At 36.5% G+C, this 22,884-nt stretch overlaps 2 protein-coding genes across 2 annotated transcripts; one reads left to right on the top strand and one right to left on the bottom strand.

The window, feature by feature from the left end:
* The first annotated feature begins 17,457 nt into the window (after positions 1–17,457).
* LOC125867968 (uncharacterized) lies at positions 17,458–18,037 on the top strand. Its single transcript, XM_049548560.1, has one exon. It carries the CDS (start codon positions 17,479–17,481, stop codon positions 17,887–17,889), a length of 411 nt encoding a protein of 136 aa, XP_049404517.1. The 5' UTR covers positions 17,458–17,478; the 3' UTR covers positions 17,890–18,037.
* Positions 18,038–18,132: 95 nt separating this feature from the next.
* Positions 18,133–22,109, bottom strand: LOC125867954 (ATP-citrate synthase alpha chain protein 2-like). The gene is made up of 12 exons (XM_049548544.1): positions 21,737–22,109; positions 20,363–20,539; positions 20,072–20,233; positions 19,905–19,985; positions 19,731–19,782; positions 19,531–19,645; positions 19,322–19,403; positions 19,104–19,199; positions 18,913–19,014; positions 18,656–18,772; positions 18,460–18,576; positions 18,133–18,369 (listed from the first exon to the last, which is right to left on the bottom strand). The coding sequence occupies exons 1-12, from the start codon at positions 21,833–21,835 to the stop codon at positions 18,298–18,300; spliced, it is 1,272 nt and encodes a 423-aa protein (XP_049404501.1). The 5' UTR covers positions 21,836–22,109; the 3' UTR covers positions 18,133–18,297.
* Between the last annotated feature and the right edge of the window lie 775 nt (positions 22,110–22,884).

The raw sequence follows: 22,884 nt of genomic DNA on the forward strand, positions 1-22,884 counted from the left end.
ATAAGAAAGATAAGACCGAAAATGAGTCCGGACAGTAGAGAGATAATGCGAACCGTCCGTCCTTTCAGCAAAGGCAAAAGGGACCTGCTCCATCATCTGCTAGGGCACCTGCACCCAGATACAGTGGTGAACATAATGGCCAGAATTCGAAGGACTTCAAGGCTAGACCAACACAATCTTCAAGTAGTGTGGCATAAGGGGGTAGTTTGATTCTTGCATGTGCTAGGTGTGGTAGAACCCACCCAGGTAAATGTCGTGATGGCCAGACAGGTTGTTTTAAGTGTGGATAAGAGAGTCACTTCATGAAGGAGTGCCCTAAGAACAGGCATGGTAGTGTAAATCTAGGCAATAGGGCCCAATCTTCATCAGTTGCTCCCCCAAATAGGACGGCACCTAGAGGAGCTATTTCTACTGGCGGAGGAGCAAACCGCCTCTATGCAATCACCAGTCGCCATGAGCAAGAGAACTCTCCAAATGTTGTCACTGGTATGATCAAAGTCTTTGCTTTTGATGTGTATGTTTTGCTAGACCCAGGAGCAAGTTTATCTTTTGTAACTCCTTATGTTGCAAATAAGTTTGATGTTCTTCCTGAAAGGCTTTGTGAACCATTTTGTGTTTCTACACCTGTTAGGGAGTCTATTTTAGCAGAAAGAGTCTATCGTGATTGTCCCATTTACATCAATCATAAGAGCACCATGGCTGATTTGGTTGAGTTAGACATGGTAGATTTCGATGTCATTCTGGGTATGGACTGGCTTCTTGCCTGCTATGCATCATTAAATTGTAGAACTTTAGTGGTCAAGTTTCAGTTTCCAAATGAGCCAGTCATAGAGTGGGGTAGTAGTTCGACAGTGCCTAAGGGTCATTTTATTTCGTACCTTAAGGCGAGAAAGTTAGTTTCGAAGGGTTGTGTCTATCACTTAGTCCGAGTAAATGACTCTATTATTTAGATACCTCCTACTCAGTCAGTTCCTATAGTAAGAGAGTTTCCAGAAGTTTTTCCTGATGACCTACCTGGAATTCCTCCTGAGAGAGAGATAGATTTCGGCATAGATCTCATTCTTAATACCCGTCATATCTCTATTCCGCCATATAAAATGGCACCAGCAGAGTTGAAAGAGTTGAAAAAGCAGTTGAAAGATCTCCTAGATAAGGGTTTCATTCGACCAAGTGTCTCACCTTAAGGCGCTCTGGTCTTGTTTGTGAGAAAGAAAGATGGTTAACCCCCTTAGGATGTGTATAGATTACCGTCAGTTGAACAAGGTTACCATCAAGAATAACTACCCTCTTTCGAGGATTGATGATCTTTTCGATCAGCTTCAGGGTGCCACCTGTTTTTCGAAAATTGACCTCAGGTCGGGCTATCATCAATTAAGAGTAAGGGAATATGCTATTCCAAAGACAACTTTCAGAACCAGATATGGTTATTACGAATTTTTGGTCATGTCCTTTGGTTTGAATAATGCATCGGCAGCATTCATGGACCTTATGAATAGAGTCTTCAAACCCTTTTTAGATATGTTTGTTATCGTCTTCATTGATGACATACTAATCTATTCAAAGAATGAAGAAGATCATGCTAGTCATCTCAGAATAGTTCTTCAGACTTTGAAAGATAAGGAGTTGTATGCCAAGTTCTCTAAATGTGTGTTTCGCTTGAGTCGGTGGCATTCCTAGGCCACATTGTGTCTGGTGATGAAATTAAAGTTGATACTTGGAAAATTGAGGCCGTGCAGAATTGGCCTAGACCCACATCTCCAACGGATATTAGGAGTTTCTTGGGTTTAGCTGGCTATTATAGAAGGTTTGTAGAGGGATTCTCGTCTATTGCATCTTCTTTGACCAAATTGACTCAGAAGACAGTGAAATTTCAATGGTCTGAAGCTTGTGAGAAAAACTTTCAGGAATTGAAAAAGAGGATGATTACTGCGCCAGTTTTGACTTTACCAGAAGGTATTCAAGGTTTTGTAGTGTATTGTGATGCATCTAGAGTTGGTTTGGGTTGTGTCTTAATGCAGAATGGCAAGGTTATAGCTTATGCCTCCAGACAGTTGAAGGTTCATGAGAAGAACTACCCAACCCATGACTTAAAGTTGGCTGTTGTAGTATTTGCTTTGAAAATATGGTGTCATTACTTGTATGGTGTGCATGTTGATGTTTTCACTAATCACAAGAGTCTTCAATATGTACTCACTCAGAAAGAGCTTAATCTCAGACAGAGGAGGTGGTTAGAATTACTCAAGGATTATGACCTGAGTATTCTTAACCACCCAGGTAAGGCTAATGTTGTTGCTGATTCTTTAAGCAGGTTGTCGATGGGTAGCACTGCCCATATTGAAGAAGGAAAGAGAGGGTTAGCAAAAGATGTGCACAGACTGGCACGCTTGGGAGTCAGATTTATAGATTCCGCAGAAAGAGGAATAGCGGTGGCGAACGGGGTCGAGTCATCATTAGTGTCAGAAGTGAAAGAGAAACGAGACCAAGATCCCATTTTGCTTAAGTTGAAGGCAAATGTTCAAAAGCAAAAAGTATTAGCTTTTGAACAAGGGGGAGATGGTGTACTGAGATATCAAGGTAGATTGTGTGTACCTATGGTGGATGGACTCCAAGAGAAGATTATGGAGGAAGCTCATAGCTCCAGATATTCCATTCATCCGAGTTCCACAAATATGTATCGTGACTTGAGAGAAGTTTATTGGTGGAATAGCATGAAGAAAAGCATTGCTGAATTTGTTACTAAATGTCCAAATTGCTAGCAAGTGAAAGTTGAACACCAAAGGCCCGGTGGTTTGACTCAAAATATAGAATTTTCGAAATGGAAGTGGGAGATGATCAATATGGATTTCATCACAGGGTTCGCTTGGGGCCAGCAATGGTCTTCGAGTGCCAGTCCCGCCCAAGGTCTCGCAGACAACATGATTCTATTTGGGTGATTGTCGACAGAATGACAAAATCAGCCCATTTTCTACCAGTAAAGACTACCTATTCAATAGAAGATTATGCTAAGATCTATATTCAAGAGATAGTTAGACTTCATGGAGTCCCAGTCTCCATTATTTCAGATAGAGGTGCACAATTTACTGCACAGTTCTGGAAATCTTTTCAGAAAGGCTTGGGTTCAAGTGTGAACTTAAGTACTGCCTTTCATCCTCAGACTGATGGGCAAGCAGAGCGCACTATTCAGACTTTAGAAGATATGTCGAGGGCTTGTGTGATTGATTTCAAAGGTAATTGGGATGATCACCTACCTCTCATTGAGTTTGCCTACAATAACAGTTATCACTCTAGCATCCAAATGGCTCCTTATGAAGCTCTTTATGGGAGAAGATGTAGATCTCCTATTGGATGGTTTGAAGTCAGTGAAGCATAGGACCAGACTTAGTTCACCAAGCTATGGAAAAGGTGAAAGTGATTCAAGAGAGGTTGAAAACGGCACAGAGTCGTCAAAAATCCTACATTAATGTTAGGAGAAGGGTGTTAGAGTTCGAAGTAGATGATTGGGTATATCTGAAGGTTTCACCCATGAAGGGGGTTATAAGGTTTGGTAAGAAGGGGAAACTTAGTCCCCGGTATATTGGACCTTACCGCATAGCCAAGAGGATTGACAATGTTGCTTATGAGTTGGAGCTACCACAAGAATTAGCAGCGGTTCATCCGGTATTTCACATCTCCATGTTGAAGAAGTGCATAGGCGATCCTTCATTGATCTACCAACTGAAAATATTAGGATCAAGGATAGCTTATCTTATAAGGAGATTCCTGTTCATATTTTAGATCGCCAAGTTCGCAGGTTGAGAACGAAAGATGTAGCATCGGTCAAGGTCTTTGGAGGAACCAATTTGTTGAGGAAGCTACTTGGGAAGCCGAAGAGGACATGAAGAAGAGATATCCATATCTCTTTGAATCCAGAGGATATGCAGATCAAGGTACTAATTTCCTTCTTAGTGCTCTTTAAATTATAGTGAGCATGTTGTTATTGTTGTTTGCATGGTTGCTTGTTGGGTGTTTGAGTTTGATGTTACACCCTTAGCCTAGTAAGAGTAATCTCATACGAGGACGAATGTTTCCAAGGGGGAGATATTGTGACATCTTACAATTTGAAATAACAATGAAGAAGCTTGAAATTGGAAATAGTCATTTTTGGAAAGAATTCAAAATCTGGAAATTTGGTTAAGTATGGAAAAAAATGAGTTTTTGGTCAACTTTGAACAGTCATAACTCCTATCTCATGATGATTTAGGTGTATTTACAGTTAAGTTTGGAAAGCTCTTGGAATGATCTTTCCAACGCCACCGAGTTTGCTCGATTTCGAGTTCGTATGAGTGAGATATGCCCTTTGGAAGTTGAGTTGTTGGCATAGGGCAGTTTAGTCCGAATTTGTAAGGGTATTTTGGTCTTTTCCCTAACCATTTATTTTGGTTATATTAAGGGCCTGGACTGATTTTAAATCAGTTTTCCCTTTTGAAAAGTGAGAGTGAGGGTTTGTGAGTGAAGAGAGAAAGAAGAGGAGAAAGAGAAGAAAAAGCAAGGTTCGACAAGATCGTCGTGGTTTTTGTCGGGGGTGATCCCTATTAAGGTATGTGAGATCATTGTGTTGGGTTGGTTCATTCCCCCACACGCCAAACTCGCTTTAATTTCGAGGAAAAGATTGGTTGTGGTTGTTGAATTCTTGTGGTTGTGTTGTTAAAGTTTCTTATTGGTTTGGTACATGTTTCCGGGTGAAAATTTAAGTTTAATCTATTATGTATTAAGGGTTTTAATGATCCCAAGTGTTTGGGGAAAGAACCTTTGAAGTTAAAAGGGTTTAGAGTTAGAAAAATGAAGGAGAAAAGTAGGGCAGCTTGCATGAAACAAGTCCGCGTCGCGGACTTGTTCCCCCTGTGAACAACAATCTTCTCCGCATCGCGTATAGGATGCGGACTCTACTGTTTCAAAAATCAATTTTGCGAGCTTTTATTTATGAGCATCTCCGCGTCGCGGACTTGTTCCAAGACGGTGTTTTCGTAAATTTTCTCAAGTTTAGCTAATCAAACTCATCCATAAACATGAGATCATTACCCTTGAATCCATAATTCAATTCGAGGAAAGTTAGGATCAAAGTCAAGTGAAGTTAAGAGTCAAGTCTAGAAGTTAGGATGCAAGTTTTTAAAAATTTTCAAGAGTCTTTACTAAACGTTTAAACTTCGTTTTAAGGCTCAAGTTTCAAACAAAGTAGAGAGTATAGAGTTGAGTTCATTTCTCAAAAGTTATTAGGGAACGAAGTATTCCCAAAGAAGTTTATAAATGTTCACATTTGAGTAAGAAAGGATCTATGCTTTCCAAGAGAGCCTGTGGGCTAAACTTTGAGTAATTATCTCAAAATAAAGAAAGATGTGTTTAAAACACTTATGAGCTAAAGTATTTTTGGGAGTAGTATTGAGCACCGAATTGGGGACACGAGTTCATATTAACTCAACTCTCCATAAGAACCATGTTGCCAACATGGGACTTAACGGGTCATTCTTTTTAGATGATCACGTAAGTTAAGGTAGTGGATCCACTAAGTTAAGTAAGGTCCTATATCACGGCAAGGTATAGGATGGTCCTTGGGTAACGTGAGGTAAAACGTTGTATCATCACTAGGGCTCATAGTGGTGGTTATCGGTTAAAGAATCTCCCACTAAAGTTATATTACTTTTATATAAGTAAAGTTGAGTTTGTTATCATTTTATCTTTAACGAACTAAGTTGTTTACACTATTTTACAAGTTTTATATATTGCATGTGTCTTATTGCTTTATATTGAGTTCAGTTATTCATGAGTTGAACAGAGCCAAGGTAAGTGTTCCTTTGTACTCCTTTCAAGCTTAGGTTGTTGTTTAGCTTTCCAACTCGCATACTCGTACATTTAATGTACTGATGCCAGTTGGCCTGCATCTTATGATGATGCAAACGCAGGTACCCAAGATCAGCATCCAGCACACCGTTGATCCAGTTGAGCACTCTAGAGTCGGTGGTGAGCCTCTTTGCATTCCAGAGGACTCTGTTATTTTGTTTTTCCTAGTTTTGCTTTATTAGGATGTTGCGGGGTCTGTCCCAACATCCATCTCAGTGTTATAGAGGCTTCATAGACAGTCAGTTAGTCAGTTAGTATTGAGTCTCTCATCTATGTATATAAATATTCTATTTTGAGACATTAATTTCCTTTTGGCCAGATTTTATCTTTTAGTTTGTTTTATGACCTTTTATTGCGTGGAGTTATTTTGTTAAGTTTTCCGCTGAGTCAAGTAGCCAGGCCGAGGGTTCGCTTGGGGCCAGCAATGGTCTTCGAGTGCCGGTCCCACCCAGGGTGTAGGCTCGGGGCGTGACACATATAACTGAGCCATGGTTGATTGTGAGGGATTTCAATTCTATTCTAACACAAGAAGACAGACTTATTGGTAGTCAAGTGCATGCTGCAGAAACAAAAGGCTTTAGAGAATGTTTGATTGATTGCAACTTATCTAAATTACATACAAGAGGAAGGGACTTCACCCAGGCAAATGAACATGTATATAGTAGAATTGATGTTGCATGGATAAATAAGATGTCAGCACAACAATCCCTGGCTATGAACATATCACTTTCCTAACTATGTGGCTTTTCAAGTACCTCTTTTACAATGTTTCATTTAGGGTAGCAATGGAATATAGACAATTAGCCTTTGCTCTTGCTTTGGGAAAGAAGATAGAGGCTATACAAATTTAGTTATCATAGATTTTTGGTGCTGCATGAAGTCCTAGATGCAGCCCTAGGTGCAATCTTATTTCCCTGAATCTAACCTTTGCCTTATAAGTAACAAAATTGTCCAGTTGTTAGGCTTGCCCTAGCTCAAGGTAAGTTAAAACACAATAGCTTCTGAGAATGCTTTCAATTCTTTTATTAATGCTCCTCCAGGACTCTAGCCTGTGCACTCTAGTTTCTCCTAAAGTGTTAAGATTGTCGATGCATCATACATCTTCTAAGCAAAATCTAAATAGACATATGGTACAATTTCCTTATTGCCTGAGGCCTCGAGTATGGCCTTGCATTGGCAATCCAAGTATTGGCAAATCTGGAGTGAAGTATGACTCTCTAAATCAATTAACATGAAAGTTTGGCATGACACAAACAACGCCTCTCCCTCCTTATCAGTCATTCAATACTTCATCACTCGGTAGGATTATTTTCAATTCAGTAATATGTATTCAAGAAGTGGATTCAAGGTTTGTTTAATTGATGAGAAATTTTTCAGTTGTGCAATTTCATGCAAATTCAAAATCTCCATTATTTGAGTCCTAGTGGTCAACTTATATACGTAAAACTCAGACTAAATTAACTAAGGAGATCCTAGATAGGATTATTGCTGGAGAAGCGACCAAGAAAATGAGGAATAAAGGTATTGTATGAAACTTTTGCCTTCATAAGTTTCATACAATACCTTTGTTCCTCATTTTCTTGGTTGCTTCTCCAGTAATAATCCTATCTAGGATCTCCTCAGTTGATTCAGTCCAAGTTTCACATATATAAGTCCACCACTAGGACTCAAAGGATGGCGTAGATTTTGGATTTGTGTGAAATTGCACAACTGAAAATTTCTCTTTAATTAAACAAACCTTGAATCCACTTCTTGAATACAATTTACTAAATCGAAAATAATCCTACCGAGTGATGAAGTATTGACTGACTAATAAGGAGGGAGAGGCTTTGTTTGTGTGATGCCAAACTGTCATGCTAATTGATTAGGAGAGTAATACTCCACTCCAGCTTTGCCAACACTTGAATTGCCCAATGTAAGGCCATACTAGAGGTCTCGAGCAATAAGGAAATTGGACCAGATGTCATTTAGCTCTTGCTTAAGAGATATATGATGCAGTGGCAATCTCAACCATTCAGGAGAAAATAGAGTAAACATGCTAGGAGTTCTGGAGGGGCATGAATAGAAGAATTAAAAAAATTCTCAAAAGCTATTTTTTTAACTTGCCTTGAGCCAGGGCAATCCCAAAAGTTTGACAATTTTATAATCATAAGACAAAGGTTAGATTTAGGAATATAGCTATAGGATCCAGAAGGGACCTCCTGAAGGACAAAACTCTATGGTGACTAAATTTCTACAACCTCTATATAGATGAGATAATACAAAATGAGACACAACAATCTTCATGACCGAAGAAAGAACAGTGGCTAATTGGTTATATTACATTTTTACCCTTAATGAACAATTGGAAAAGATGTACTTGAAGAACACATAGTTAGGAAAGAGATATGTTCATCCTCCATTACATCCTCTCTCTTTCTCTGTTGACCTTGATAAACTCCTCATAAGATATTGTTTTATATTTCTCACTCTTATGCAAAGTAAAGGTTGAATTTGGGATGTCGAGGATTGCACTAATCTCTTCACCATGATGTCTAAGCCCTATCAGAGCAACAATAATGTTCAATACAATTGGACCCATCATGCCAAAGGTAAAATGGGAGGAGTTACCTGAGATTGACCAAAATCACAAAGCAGCATAGATAAGACCATTGTCATGAGGTAATGTAAATTTTAGATAACTGGATGGCAGCATATATACAAGCCTTCTCCACATCTCCCATTTTACCTTCTTAGTCGATCAACCCAATCAATCATCATTTAGTTACATTTGGCCATGACCTCCATGTTTTCCTTTGGTGACAACCAGGTTGCCGAGAGTGTAGAAGAAGTATCTCCTTATGTTAATGGATAAAATGGCTCGATCACCGGAGGAAATCCTTCCCTGAAGCGCGGGCCTACTATAAATTCAGAAGAACTTGTAGAATTAGGAACAAAAACTTCAGAAACAAGAATATCACTATCCAACTCCTTTATTTTCTGCTCCATAGTACAAAGTATTTCCTTGTCCTTGCAAAATTCAACCAAGGGTGGCGAGAGGCAAAGGTCAAAATTAAATTTTACATCTTGTAATATTAATGCCTTACAATTTAAAACAAAAATTAATCCAAAAAATGCCAGCATTTGCAAATACTATAAACAAAAAATATTTAAAATAAAAGGAAGAGTAAAAAGATCAATGCAGTAGTTGCTATTGGAGTTAGCTTCATAAGATAAACAAATACAAGTATTACCCCACACTCTCTTCTCCTCTCTCATCGAGATTTGAGGGCGGTAACTCTCATGTTATTTTAGTTGTGTCCCATCCTTCTGTTGGAGACCAAACACAACCACTACATCTCCAAAATACTATTGATTCAACGCATAAACCAATTGTTCTACCAAACCTATATAAAAAACTGAGTTGAAACCAGTTAAATTCATTCATGGAGAGTCAACCATTGAATCATCATGGATAAGTTAATAAATTCACAATTAAATTCATTCTTGTGACATTATACTAAGGTAATGTGCATTCTATGCGTGAACATAACTTGATCTTTGTGTCCTAATTCATATTTAAATATGTGGGAGATTCTTGGAATTTTGTTTAAGTTAAATTATTAATTAGTATTTTAAATGAAAGGATGTGTCTTTTAAATTAAAGTGTATTTCCTTTCCTTCTTTGGTTACCACCAATTCTATTTAGATCCAACTTCTCCAGATTTCAACACAACTTTACATAGTATATTTCTTTACAATACTCTCCAAAGAACTCGTTTATTTTTCAAAAAGGTCAAGTTCAAGCTCTTGATTTACAATAGGATTTCTTCATTATTTGCTTTGTGCAAAAATCCATAGGATTTTCATATCCACTAAAACTATTCGCATACAATCCAATAGCAATCTCGCAGAGGAAAGGGAACAAATATCATTTTTAGGAAAGCATTTCATACGTGTTTTTATAATTGCAGAGAAGTAGATTGAAAATTGTATGTATTAATGAGTCTCCAATACTGTTTATATACAAAGCAACGTGACACATTAAACTAATTATCTAACTCGTAGGAAATAGGAACAGATAATATACATGCAGTCCTATATTACGTGAGTTACACTAAAGTCCTAATCTATAGCAAATATTGAGTAGCATGTGCACTGTTAGTTTCAAGCCTTCAATTATGTGTTTGTTGTTCATGTTATCAAACTTTGATCATTTTGTTCTTCTTCGTATAAATTTTGTGTTCTTGGAATAAATTTTCCAGCAGATTGCATCAGGCTAAGTACTGTTAGGGCTAAGTTAATCCTAGACCTACTAGATTGTTGGAATTACTGCATTCACACCTTGATGTTTAGTCTTCCAATATTGTCTTTTAATTTTTTAAGAAGTCTTTTAGGAGTTTGTAATACATGTATTTACTATATTGTGATACATGTATCTAGTTATTTGTGCAAGACCTTTGATTTTACATTTTATTAGTATAAATAGAGATGTAATAGATGATTATATAATCATCTCAAGTGGCCGTAAGTAACCTATATAAAACTTGAGCATTCTCTAAAGATAGTATTATCCTTTTATATTTCTTACAAATTGGTATCAAGAGCAGGTTTTCGTTCTTAACCTGGAGTTAGGTGAAGGAAAAAATATGGCATCCAAAACAAATGAAGGTGATGTTTCTTTAGTTGTTCTTACTCCATTTTTGATGAAACTGATTTTGAATACTGGAAGATAAGAATGAGAACGCATTTGAAAGCTGAAGGTTTGTGGACTATTGTTGTGAATGGCTATGAAGAGCCAGAAAACGATAGTGAACTTTCAGTAGCAGAGATGAAAAATCTTGAGGCTAAGTATCGTCAATATGCAAAATACTTGAGAAAAGTCCAAATGGGAGTGTCAAGAGCATATTTTGCAAAAATTGCTACTTGTGAGACTGTAAAACAAGCTTGGGAGTCTCTGGAAACTGAAATCTTCAAACTCTTAGAAGAGAGTTTCAAAATTTGAAGATGATAGAATCTGAAAAAATAGATGAATATTGCACAAGGGTCATGAATATTGTCAATGAAATAAGAAATCATGGTGATACAATTTCTGACCAACAAGTTATGGAAAAGATTCTAATTAGTGTCACAGAAAAGTACGAGTACATTGTTGCTATTAGTGAGGAGATGAAAGATTTTTCTAAGCTTTCCATCAAAGAGCTAGTAATTGGATCATTTCGTGCACACAAGAAGTGAAGATTTTTTTGTGAAGATCAACCCAAAAAGACCGCTTTCCAGTCCATAACAAATGAGAATTCTCAAAATTTCTCAAAAAATCAACAAAAGAACAATTACAATCCAAAAAAGAAGCAGGATCATGATGGTTCTTCTAATAAGGTTGAAGAAAAAGGTGAGAACAATTCTAGTCTTTTTTGTAAAATTTGCAAAAGGACTAATCACAATGCAGAAAAATGTTGGCACAAGGGAAAGCTCCAATGTAACTTTTGTAAAATGTTTGACCAGATTGTTGGCACAAACAACGGGAGCAAGCAAATTTTTGTGAAGAACAGGAGAAAGAAAAGGAAGAAAACATTTTATTTGCTTCTCAATCTGATGCTTCAGCAAAAAGTAATGAATGGTATATTGATAGTGGTTGTAGCAATCACATGACTGGAGATGAAAAGGCTTTTCCCTCAATTAATAATAGCATCACTACTAAAGTGAGAATGGGGAATGGAGCCTTAGTTGATGCAAAAGGTAAAGGTGCCATTTCAATCAACATAAAAGGGAGCGGTAAGCAAATTCATGATGTTCTTTATGTTCCATGACTTGGAAGAAAATTTGCTTAGTGTTGGTGAATTCATGGAAAATGGTTATTCTCTTGTGTTTAGAGATAATTATTACAAGATTTATGATAAAATTGAGCCAAATCAAGTCATTGTTGAAGTAAAGATGATAAAAAGAAAATTTTCTTTACAATTTCATTACAATGCATTCAAAAATGAAGTTGTAGATGATTCATGATTTTGGCACAAAAGATTTTGCCACTTGAATTTTCATGGTTTGAAGCTTCTCAAGCAAAAAGACATGGTGCAAGGCCTTCTTGAGATACATACTGAGATTAAGGTAGATAATACTTCTATCATATCTTTAGATGTGTCAAATCAAGAAGAGGATGAGGAAGAGGAAGATGTCCCTCAAAGGGGAGAAATCTCATATTATGATGTGAAGAACCACCTCCAAGAGGAACAAATATGTTGAGTGAAATTTAGCGAAGATGCAACTTTGCCAGTGTTGAGCCAGAAAGTTATGAGGAGGTAATAAAGCATGATGTTTGGAAAAAAGCCTTGGCAGAAAAAATTCGGATGATTGAGAAAAATAATATTTGGGAGTGTGTGACTATACCTAAAGAAAGAGAAGTTGTAAGTCTAAAATAGATTTACAAAACCAAACTCAATCAAAAAGGAGATATTCAAAAGTACAAGAGAAAGGCAAATTCAGTTGCAATTATTGTCATGCAGGAGTTTGTAATACATGTATTTAATAAATTGTGATACATGTATCTAGTTATTTGTGCAAGACCTTTGATTTTACATTTTATTAGTATAAATAGAGATGTAATAGATGATTATAATCATCTCAAGTGGCCTTAAGTAACCTATATAAAACTTGAGCATTCTCTAAAGATAGTATTCTCCTTCTATATTTCCTACATAGATAAGCATCCAAATAGTGTAAGACTACAATTATAATTGGAGAAAGAATTGGGTAAAATTATCAAAAAAATTGTCTATGATAATCTTCCACTGTATTTCCCTCATTGTAACCATCAAGCGCATAAAGAAAATAAATGTCGCTTATTTATGGGATAAACCTTGTCTCAAGGTGCTCAATTAGGTGATGAAGTTGGGTGAGATGTTGCACTTATCCAGCCTAATTCTGAGGCTAACAATATGAAATAATTAAAGGGAGATGCCCTTGATTTTTTGAATGCTAAGAAAGCTGGGAAAAAATATATTATTGAAAAACCCGTATGTGATCAAAATACGGGGCACAGAAATTGGTTGGGAATATTAATTCGAACAAGGATAATTATTTGGCTATTGTTGCAGGGACAACTGGTGGAAACAAAATAGTGGTTGTTCAAAGTGACCTTGTTACTAATGAAATTTATCCTAATATCGAGGGACAGAGAGTAGGAAAATAGGTCCTTGAATATGTTGGGAAGGAGCTACCTACATTACCGATTTCCAAACATACTGAAATTAGAATTTCAGAACAAAATACCTCCGTTGTGGCAACATCAGGGAATCAAACTCTTGTTCCTACTGGAGAGATACTGCAGCAACAACAAATGTGTGTTTCGTGTGTTCGCAATAATCAACAAGGTGTGGTTATTTCAGATATAGCTGACCATGTTGGAGTTAAAGTGCAAAGTAGTGAAACAATTACAAAAGTGTCGCTGGACCTTAGAAAAGTAGAAAAAATATATGTTACGGGGAGTTTATCAAGGTCAACACGAAAAGAGAAGATGTAACGGAGGATGAACATATCGCTTTCCTAATGATGTTGTTTTGCAAGTAAGTCTTTTGCAATGGTTTGTTAAGGGTAACAATTGAATACAGCCAATTAGTCATTGTTCTTGCTTCGGGCAAGAAGATTACTTGGCTCCTTTTGTATTATCTCATCTTATCGTAGCTGTAGAAATTTAGTTACCAAAGAGTCGTATTATCTCATCCTACAACTCTGGATGCAGTGTTATTTTCTTGAATATAGACCTTTGCCTTATTATTCATTAAGTTGTCCAACTTTTGGGGTTGCCTTGGCTCAAGGCAAGTTAAAACAAAATAGCTTCCGAGAATGCTTTAAATTCTTATATTCATGCTCCTCTAGAACTCCTAGCTTGTTCACTCCATTTTCTCATGAATGGCTGAGATTGATGTTGTATCATGCATCTCTTAAGCTAGAGCTAAACGACTTCTGGTCCTATTTTCTTATTGCTCGAGACCTCCATTATGGCCTTGCATTGGGAAATTCAAGAGTTGTCCAAGCTGGAGTGGAGTATTACTCTCCAAATCAATTTGCATGGCAGTTTGGCATGACACAAACAATGTTTCTCCCTCCTTATTAGTCAATTAATACGTTTTTACTCGGTAGAATTATTTTTGATTTAGCAACTTGTATTCAAGAAGTGGATTCAAGGTTTGTTCAATTGATGAGAAAATTTTCAGTTGTGCAATTTCATATAAAATCCAAAATATCATCCTTGGAGTCCTGGTGGTCGACTTATATACGTAAAACTCAGACTGAATCAACTAAGGAGATTCTAGATAGGATTATTGACGGAGAAGCAACCAAGAAAAAGAGGAACAAAGGTATTGTACGAATTTTTTGCCTTCATATATAACACAATCAAAAGTTTGGCCGTTACAAAAATTCTAAGCACTATAATGAACTTTGACAGTATTATATATGAAGGAACAAGTTTCATACAGTACCTTTGTTCCTCCTTTTCTTGGTTGCTTCTCCAGCAATAATCCTATCTAGTATCTCCTCAGTTATTAAATTTGACTTTTATGTATATAAGTCGACCACCAGGGCTCAAAGAATGGCACACATTTTGGATTGGTATGAAATTGCACAACTGAAAATTTTCTCTTCAACTGACAAAACCTTGAATCCACTTCTTGAATACAATTTACTGAATCGAAAGTAATTCTATCGAGTGATGAAGTATTGATGGTATGATGAGGAGGGAGAGGCACTGTTTGTTTCATGCCAAACTATCGTGTAAATTGATTTGGAGAGTAATACTCCATTCCATCTTGGCCAACACTTGAATTTGCCAATGCAAGGCCATACTGGAGGTCTCGAGCAATAAGGAAACTAGACTAGATGTCATTTAACTCCTGCTTAAGAGATGTATGATGCAGTGGCAATCTCAACCATACAGGAGAAAATGGAGTGAACAGGCTAGGATTTCAGGAGAAGTATGCATAAAAGAATTTAAAGCATTCTTGGAAGCTATTATATTTTAACTTGCCTTGAGCCAGGGCAAGCCCAAAAATTGGACAATTATGTGAATCATAAGGCAAAGGTCTATATTCAGGAAAATAAGGCTGTAGCCCGAGCTGTAGGATCCAGAAGGACCACTGCATGACCAAACTCTATGGTAACTTAATTTCTACAGCCTCGATCCAAATGAGATAATATAAAAAGAGCCAAAGCAATCTTCCTGACCGAAACAAGAGAAACTGCTAGTTGACTATATTCCATTGTAACTCTTAACAAAACATTGCACAAGACAAACTTGCAAAGCCACATAGTTAAGAAAGCGATATGTTCATCATCCGTTACATCCTCTCTTTCCGTGTAGACCTTGAGAAAACCTTCATAAGATATATTTTTAGTTTTCTTTCTCTATGGCAAACTAAAGGTTGAAATTGAGATATCCAGGATTGCACTAATCTCCTGTGCATGAGGTCTAAGCCCTATCAAAGCAACAATGTCCAATACGGTTGGACCCATCATGCCAAAGTTAAAATGGAAGGAGCAACCTCATATTGACCGAAAGCACAGAGCAGCATACAAAAGGTTGTTATCATGGGGTATGTCGATTTTAGATAACTGGATGGCATTTATACAAGCAGTGCTCCATGTCTCCCCTTTCACCTTCTCCAGTTGATCAACCCATCCTTTAGTTACACTTGGCCATGATCGCGATGTTTTCCTTTTGTGCCAACCAGGTTACAGAGAGTGTAATGGAGTTTCTCTTCTTCTGTTAATGGATAAATTATGACTCAAGCTCTGGAGGAAATCCTTTCCTGAAGCACGCACCTATAATGGATTTACTAAATTACTACTAAATATTTTTGCAACAATAAATATTGTCACTAAAAGAAAAGCCTATTATCACCAAGGGTCTGTTTGGAAGTCATCCTGGTAATTGGATTTGTTGTAATTGCAATGTCTAACTTACTTGGTTGGTCATGTCATTACTTGATCAGCAGGTAATTGAGTGTAATTTGGCAGGGGTAATTACACGTGTAATTGACATAGGTAATTTCAAGTGTAATTGGAAGGAGTAATTATACTCTCCAATTCTCAGGGGAAGCTGGGAGTTGCTGGTAATCACATGATGTAATTGCAAGTTGGTTACCATTTTATTTCTTATGAATAAGCTAAGAATCTATGCTTATTGATTAATATAATTTCAAAATACAATATATATACCTTAAATTATTAATTTGATATCATTTATAAAGACATTTATTTGTCTAATATAATTTTTTGATTTCAAATGATTAACTTTTATTTTTAAAATTTAATATAACCTTATGATTACACTTATGCAACCAAACAATATACTTTTACACCGTAATTACATTGTGGCAAATAAACAAGTCATTGCAATTACTAGATTGTGTAATTATTATCCTAGTAATTATCCCAATTCTAATCATCAGGTTGCTTTCCAAACAGACCCTAAATATCTTTTTTGTTGTAGTGAATGTACAATGTCCAATGTTATATTATATGCTAATGATTAAAATAAAATTATTCACTACTACACTTTAGGGACTATTTAATCAAATGCATGTGGTAATATTTTGTGTAATTTTTGTCATATCTGGCAAATAGTAATTTTATAAGTCTAAAACTAGTGTGGAGTGGTCATCAGTGATTAGTGAAGCCATAAGCTGACAGATTTTAAGTTGTTAGATAGGAAGCCCAATATTGATAAAAGTAAAAAAGGCCGGCATTGATTGTCTCACTACATCGCCGAGGTAGGGGTAATGTCTGCGTACACTCTACTATTCCCAGACTCCACTTGTGGAATTACAGTACGTCGTCGAGGTAGGGGTAATGTCTGCGTACACTCTACTATTCCCAGACTTCACTTGTGGAATTACAGTACGTATGACTGTTTTCTTGGTTTGCAGAGTTACCCCTACACAAGGTGAGTGCGGCATGCCACATGTAACTCAGAAAATGCTCGAAGACATTCCGATGTAGATTCGGATTCTGATGATCAAAAATCGTGATCCTTCAGGAGATGCACAGCCAATTAAGAGACAATCTCATTCATTATCCAGTACTACGTATACATCTTGATATCATGGACTCTGTTATTGTTGATGAAGGACTTCTAATTTACTCATTGTTTGACATCAAGGAGCGAGGAGAAGGAAGACTTGATGATTGAGAATGTGAACCAAGCACTTGGTCTTTGATCTCCCAAGGAATGTTGAGCCTATCAAAGCGATTATCTACCACATCATTCACAAGGCGTTTGCTGGCTATTCTACGTGATGTGGAAGCAGAATCATTCTAACAACGCGGAATCTTGAAGTTGCCAATTGTGCTACATCTATTAAGTTCATCTTTGAATGCTTAATGATGACGAAAGTTGAAGTTACTAGAAGATAAGAGTGTTTGGTAAAGAAAGTTGGTCAACATAGGAAAAGGAATTGGAGGCGCTACTAACTTCTCCCTTTCCTATTCGTTTCCAATTCCTACTTGTTTCCAATTCAATAGAAGGTGCTTCTCTTCTTTCTTCCTATATAATACCTTACAAGACTAGATCAGTTCTTCTCACTGATTTTACATCTATTAAATTTTTTTGTTCCACCAACTTTTCCAATGGCCGGAGTTTCCGTTCTTCAGCCACAAGATGTTCTCAAACACCACGTAAGTTATCGTCGATCTCGACAACGGAATTCCACTTGTAACCCTCTACCTAACGCTAACCCTAAGAATAACCGAAGAAAGCGAAGTCCAGAGAAAAATGGATCTGCTGAGTTTTCCACTGTGAAAATTCTTAAGCGCGGTCAAGTGTGGAAGGAAAACAAGGGTGAAGATTTGGTGTTGTCCACTACGGATATGGTGCTTAAGCACACAAGGATTGCTGAACTCTATGCTGGATCGGGTTTCTCTTCCTCGCCGCCACCAAGCTCTTTGCCTGTGCCGGCTTTCTTCAAGAAGAAAAGTGAAGATAACCTCGACGCTACAAGTGACTTGAGGCGTCTTCTCAGGCTCGATCTGGCGGACTAGTTATGGGATGTTTCAATCATGATGATTGAATAACAAGTTTGTGTTTTGCTGCTCGTCAAAGCTTCTCTTATTTTTCAAGGGGAAGGACGAGTTTGACAAAGCAATTTGTCATATTAGCAGCGTAGATCTAGTTAGGTTGTTGTTTAATGTAGTAACGGTAGAGCCATTAACATATCCTTCTGTAATTAATATCTCTTTGATTTTATATGTAGTACAAAGATTGTTGAACCAATGGATTTCATGTTGAAATTGAAAAACTAAAATTCATTATTGTTCATGGCCCATTTATGTGAAATGTCAAACATACAAATCAAATTGCTCATACTTGGTTGGCATACAACAAAACACTAACACAAAATGAAAAAAGACGACTAAAAAGGTTCAACTTGGAGAATGAAGTTGGTTACTTTATGCAGCTGCAGTGATGCACTCAATAGCCTGTTTGCAGATGCCAGTCATGGTTTCCTCAGGTCCATAAACCTTCAACAAAAATTAGAACAAGATTATTTAACAACGATAACTCAAAACATGGTTAGTCATCTTTTATTAGTACTTGACACTAGCACATACCTCAATTGGGATGCCAATTTCCTCGCCAAGAGACCTCATTTTTGCGAGACCTTTTTGGTAGTTTGGACCTCCTCTTCTAACATATATGTTCATACTAGCAGCTTTAAGTTTTGACTCCTGCCATAACGAATGTTGAGTAAGGAAATTGCAATATCAGGGACAAGTCATTTCAGAGCAGCCAATTGTGTTACCATACCTTCTCCTTAAGAGCTCGAATAATACCACTAAATGTAGCAGCAACGTCAGTGAAGTTGGCTATTCCACCACCAATCACGAGGGCTCTCTTACGGCCATCAGGATTTGCAGTGGCACACTGCAATATGGGATTAGGGTCAGTATATTTCTCCAATTCCTTTCAGGATGCATAAACGGAGAATGTGGTGTAATATAATGTAATGAGTGTTTTTTTTTTCTGTGTCAATAAAATGTTTTATGTAACTAGTTTATCCTTACATCAATTACAACTCTAGCATACTGCAAGACCTCTTCTTCATTGGGAGCACCACTGTACTCTGCATAGTTCCCAAGCTCAGAAGCATATCCAAGATCACCTACCTGTTAAGGTAACATGGCAAGTTTAGACAATATAATATATAATCAAAGAAGGTATCATCGAATAACAATTTCCGCAGATAGATATGTACAGTATCTGCATAGATGACACTAGCTCCTCCACCAGCAACCATAGTCCAAATTCGCCCCTTGGGGTTCAAGACTGTGAACTTCAGAGATGCACTTGTCTGCGATAAACCGACTTGAATGCTTTAGCATGTAATGTAGTACATTGACAGATATTTTGCAATCTCAAGCCGAAGACCTTTTTTTTTTGCCTTGTAAGTAATAGAATACCATCAAGATATACCTTTTCATCAAGCCCATGAATGAAGCTCTCTGTAGCACTCATAACCCTTCCAAATGGCAATGGAAATTCAAGATTTCCCCACCTGCAGGACGGAAAGTATATTATGAGTCTATGATGTGTCGATTACCGAAAGGCAATTCACCTTTAGCCAATAAAGCTTAGGAAGCAAGTAGTAAGAGTATATTCAGATGTTGGAGCAGCAGATTTACTTTTTGAAGTTCTTGAAAGCAGCAGTGTCATCAAGCTCTCCCCTCATATCCAAAGGATAAGGCTTTCCTTCAACCAATGTGAAAGGATTCATCTCTAGGAAAGTGAAGTCGAGATCTGATAGAAAGAAATGTTGAGATGGTTACACAAAAATCCAAAAAGGTCATAAAGATCTAGCAATGACAAACTATCACGTAGATACCTTGAAATAGAGCGTAAATCACTTTGAGGAACTCCTCAATGACACCCTTAATCTGCAACATACAAGTAAAATTAAAAAATTAAAATTGCGATATGAATTGGATGAATGATTAAAAGAAGTGGACAGACTATTCTTGCAGTATTATTTCTTCTTCCTCTTCTTTCAAGTATTTACCTCCAATGGTAGAGTGGCAACAAGTGGAGCACATATCTCTGATGTAAAAGAAGTCCCGGTCGGCACAAAGATGGTCTTAACCTGGATAAAAAGGAATATATGTTAGATTGAGATATTAATATAATGGTTTTGGGCTTAACATGCCTACTTTTGACTATGTCACAAACCTTGTCCCAGTTCTCTTCGATGTCAATTCCTCCACATTCAGAAAAGCTTACACTGCAACCAAGCCTCTCTGAGACAATATTAAGATAAAACTCTTCGTTGTGAGGGATGAATGGCTCAACAATAAAGGTCGTGATAGGACCTTTGCATCCGCCCATCTCCACCTGTCAATGTGAAAACAAACATGAGCAAATGATCCGAGACGATGACACTATAGGTTAATAGTCCATGTAAAACAAACAATACACTTGGTTTCAATCAAAAGGGACAAAGTATGTGAATATCTGAACTACCTCTTTGCCAAGGCGCTCCTTCACAAAAGTAGCAACTTGAGCAAGATCAAGATTCAAGGCGACTAGTCCACTCTTTCCACGCTTGCCAAACAACATATCAGGCTTTACAACCAACTTTGTTGAGTTGAGCCAAGGCTCTTTCTCTGCTAGCTCATTGATGTCAGTAGACTCTGTCACCTAAGCCACAAAAGAAGGGAAACAAACCATCTTATAGTTGCAATCATGACTTATATTTGTCTAATAAAAATCATAAAACAAGTCATTTATACTGTTTATTATCAAATATTTGAGGAAGATACATAAGTGATTGATGATATTTGTCTTTTTTCTTTATTAGGAGTATATTTTCTAAGACAATTAATAACTTAAAGTCTAAAGAATGTTAGGATTATCAATTACTAACTCTCAGAGCAGATGGTCCCAAGAGTTTACACTTGTACCTTTTAAAATATTAGGCACTCTCTTTAAGTTTTAGCATTGTACCTGACCTACCTGTTCTGCCCCATACATGGGAGGTTCTGAAGAGTTAAAAAAAAAGGCAAAGGTATCTTAGGGCCCCAAATTTGAGGGGCTTCATTTATTTATTTTAGCAATATTAAGTTTGAAGTTTTTTTGAGAAAAAAAATATTGAGCAAGTACTATTTATAGAAAAGGTTAATTTTTTTTCATATAAAAGGAGAGAATTATCAGAAGTTTGACACATCTGGAGTACTATCTCATGGATCAACTATATTATCAATTCATTGAAAAAGATTATTAAAAATGTGAAGATATGACACTTGAATCTAACTCAATCCCAAAAGTTAACTCGTGAAAGGAAGATTGTCCAACTCGACCTGACTCTGATATCATGTAAAGATATGACACCTAGTAACTCCAACTCCAAAAGCTAGCTCGTAAGGAGAGTATTGTTCAAGTCATATAAGCAAAACGTCAGACCATTCCCTAGCAAATGATGGGACTTTTAACCCACTCTAACAAAAAAAAAATCACTTATAGAAAACTTTACATCTCAAAAGAATAAACTTGATAAGAAGTTTTAGATCACTAATGTACTTGAACCGCCGTTGCCCCACTAGACAAAACTAGATCTCAACAGCAGAGGTACCAACCATTACTTCAAAATAAATACAGAAAGGAACCATTTTACAACTCAAATTTAACCAGAGTAAAAATCAACATTCTCAAAGCTATCATCATTACTGGAAATGAGGCAAGAGGGAAAAAAAAAAAAACTCAAATGAATCATGTAGATTCAAGTAGGTGGCCTAAATGCTACCTAAAACATGCCAACATTTTGCCATTAACATTTCAAAGATTTCAAAATCAAGATAAGATTTGTTCCACATTTGTAAATTAACAAAAAAAGATTACCTGTGCAGATTTGATAGCCAAATCATAACCTCCAAGTCTCTTGAAATGCTCTTTCAACAATCTCTTTGAATCATACTCTCTGATCTTCTTCCTGGCCATTTTTTTTTTTCTTAAACAAAAACAGGAAGAAATTTTCAAAACCCAACAACAGATCTGAAAACCCAAATCAAATCTTGTTTCACAGATCAATATGAGGGCAAGAAAGTTGAGATCTTAAACGTTAAAAACGAGACACACAACTGACAATCTTGGGAACTCTAATACCTCTATTTATATATATAAGTTCAACAATGGATATTAAATAATGGACAAACTAAAAAAATTAAAGAAAGAAAAGGAATTGTAAAAAATAAGATGGTTTGTTAGCGGGAAGTAGTTGTTGGTAAGTCGAATGGACTGCGGACACATAACAGCACAAAAAAAATGCCTGCACACCAATGTGGACCAACCAACCGGTAAAATAAGTTATGCTTCGAAACTGTTTGGTGTGAGGTATAAAATATAATAATTTTGATATTTTGATTAAAAATATTAAGTAGTTCTTGAATTATTTATCTCACTATTTATATAACAGTGATAAAATATATATGGTGGAGTAGTTATCGAGCATAATTAATCCTGAAATAATTTGTTTCCAACCAAACAACTCCTAAATATGTTTGGTAAGTTGGATTTTTCATAGTTGGTAGGTAAGTAAGAAAATATATACTGGATAGGATGGAGAATGGTCGTTCAAGAGAAGCGGGTTGAGTGGGTGGAGAACAGATAATAAACTTAGAATGTCATTCGTACACCTTATTTTTTTCCTATTTTCATTAAGAAAGCCATTTTTCTTATATTTAAGAATCTTATTTTTTTTTTCCTTTTACAAAATGTTTGGTCGGAAAACATTTTTGAGAAAATGTTATTCGACCTACCAAACACACCCAAATGGCTATAGCCACCCTCCAGAGTATAAAATAAGTATAATGATTTTTTTGAAATTTAAATATTTATATAATTATTCTTTTATTGATTAATTATAGGTAAAAAAAAAAAAACGCAAGTATCAATTGATAATCTGGTAACTAAGAATGATAACTAATAGGTAAATTATTTACAACTATCAACTGATAATCTAGTAATTAAAAATGATAACTAACATGCTA

Source organism: Solanum stenotomum, chromosome 6, assembly GCF_019186545.1.
Source record: "Solanum stenotomum isolate F172 chromosome 6, ASM1918654v1, whole genome shotgun sequence".
Lineage (NCBI taxonomy): Eukaryota > Viridiplantae > Streptophyta > Magnoliopsida > Solanales > Solanaceae > Solanum > Solanum stenotomum.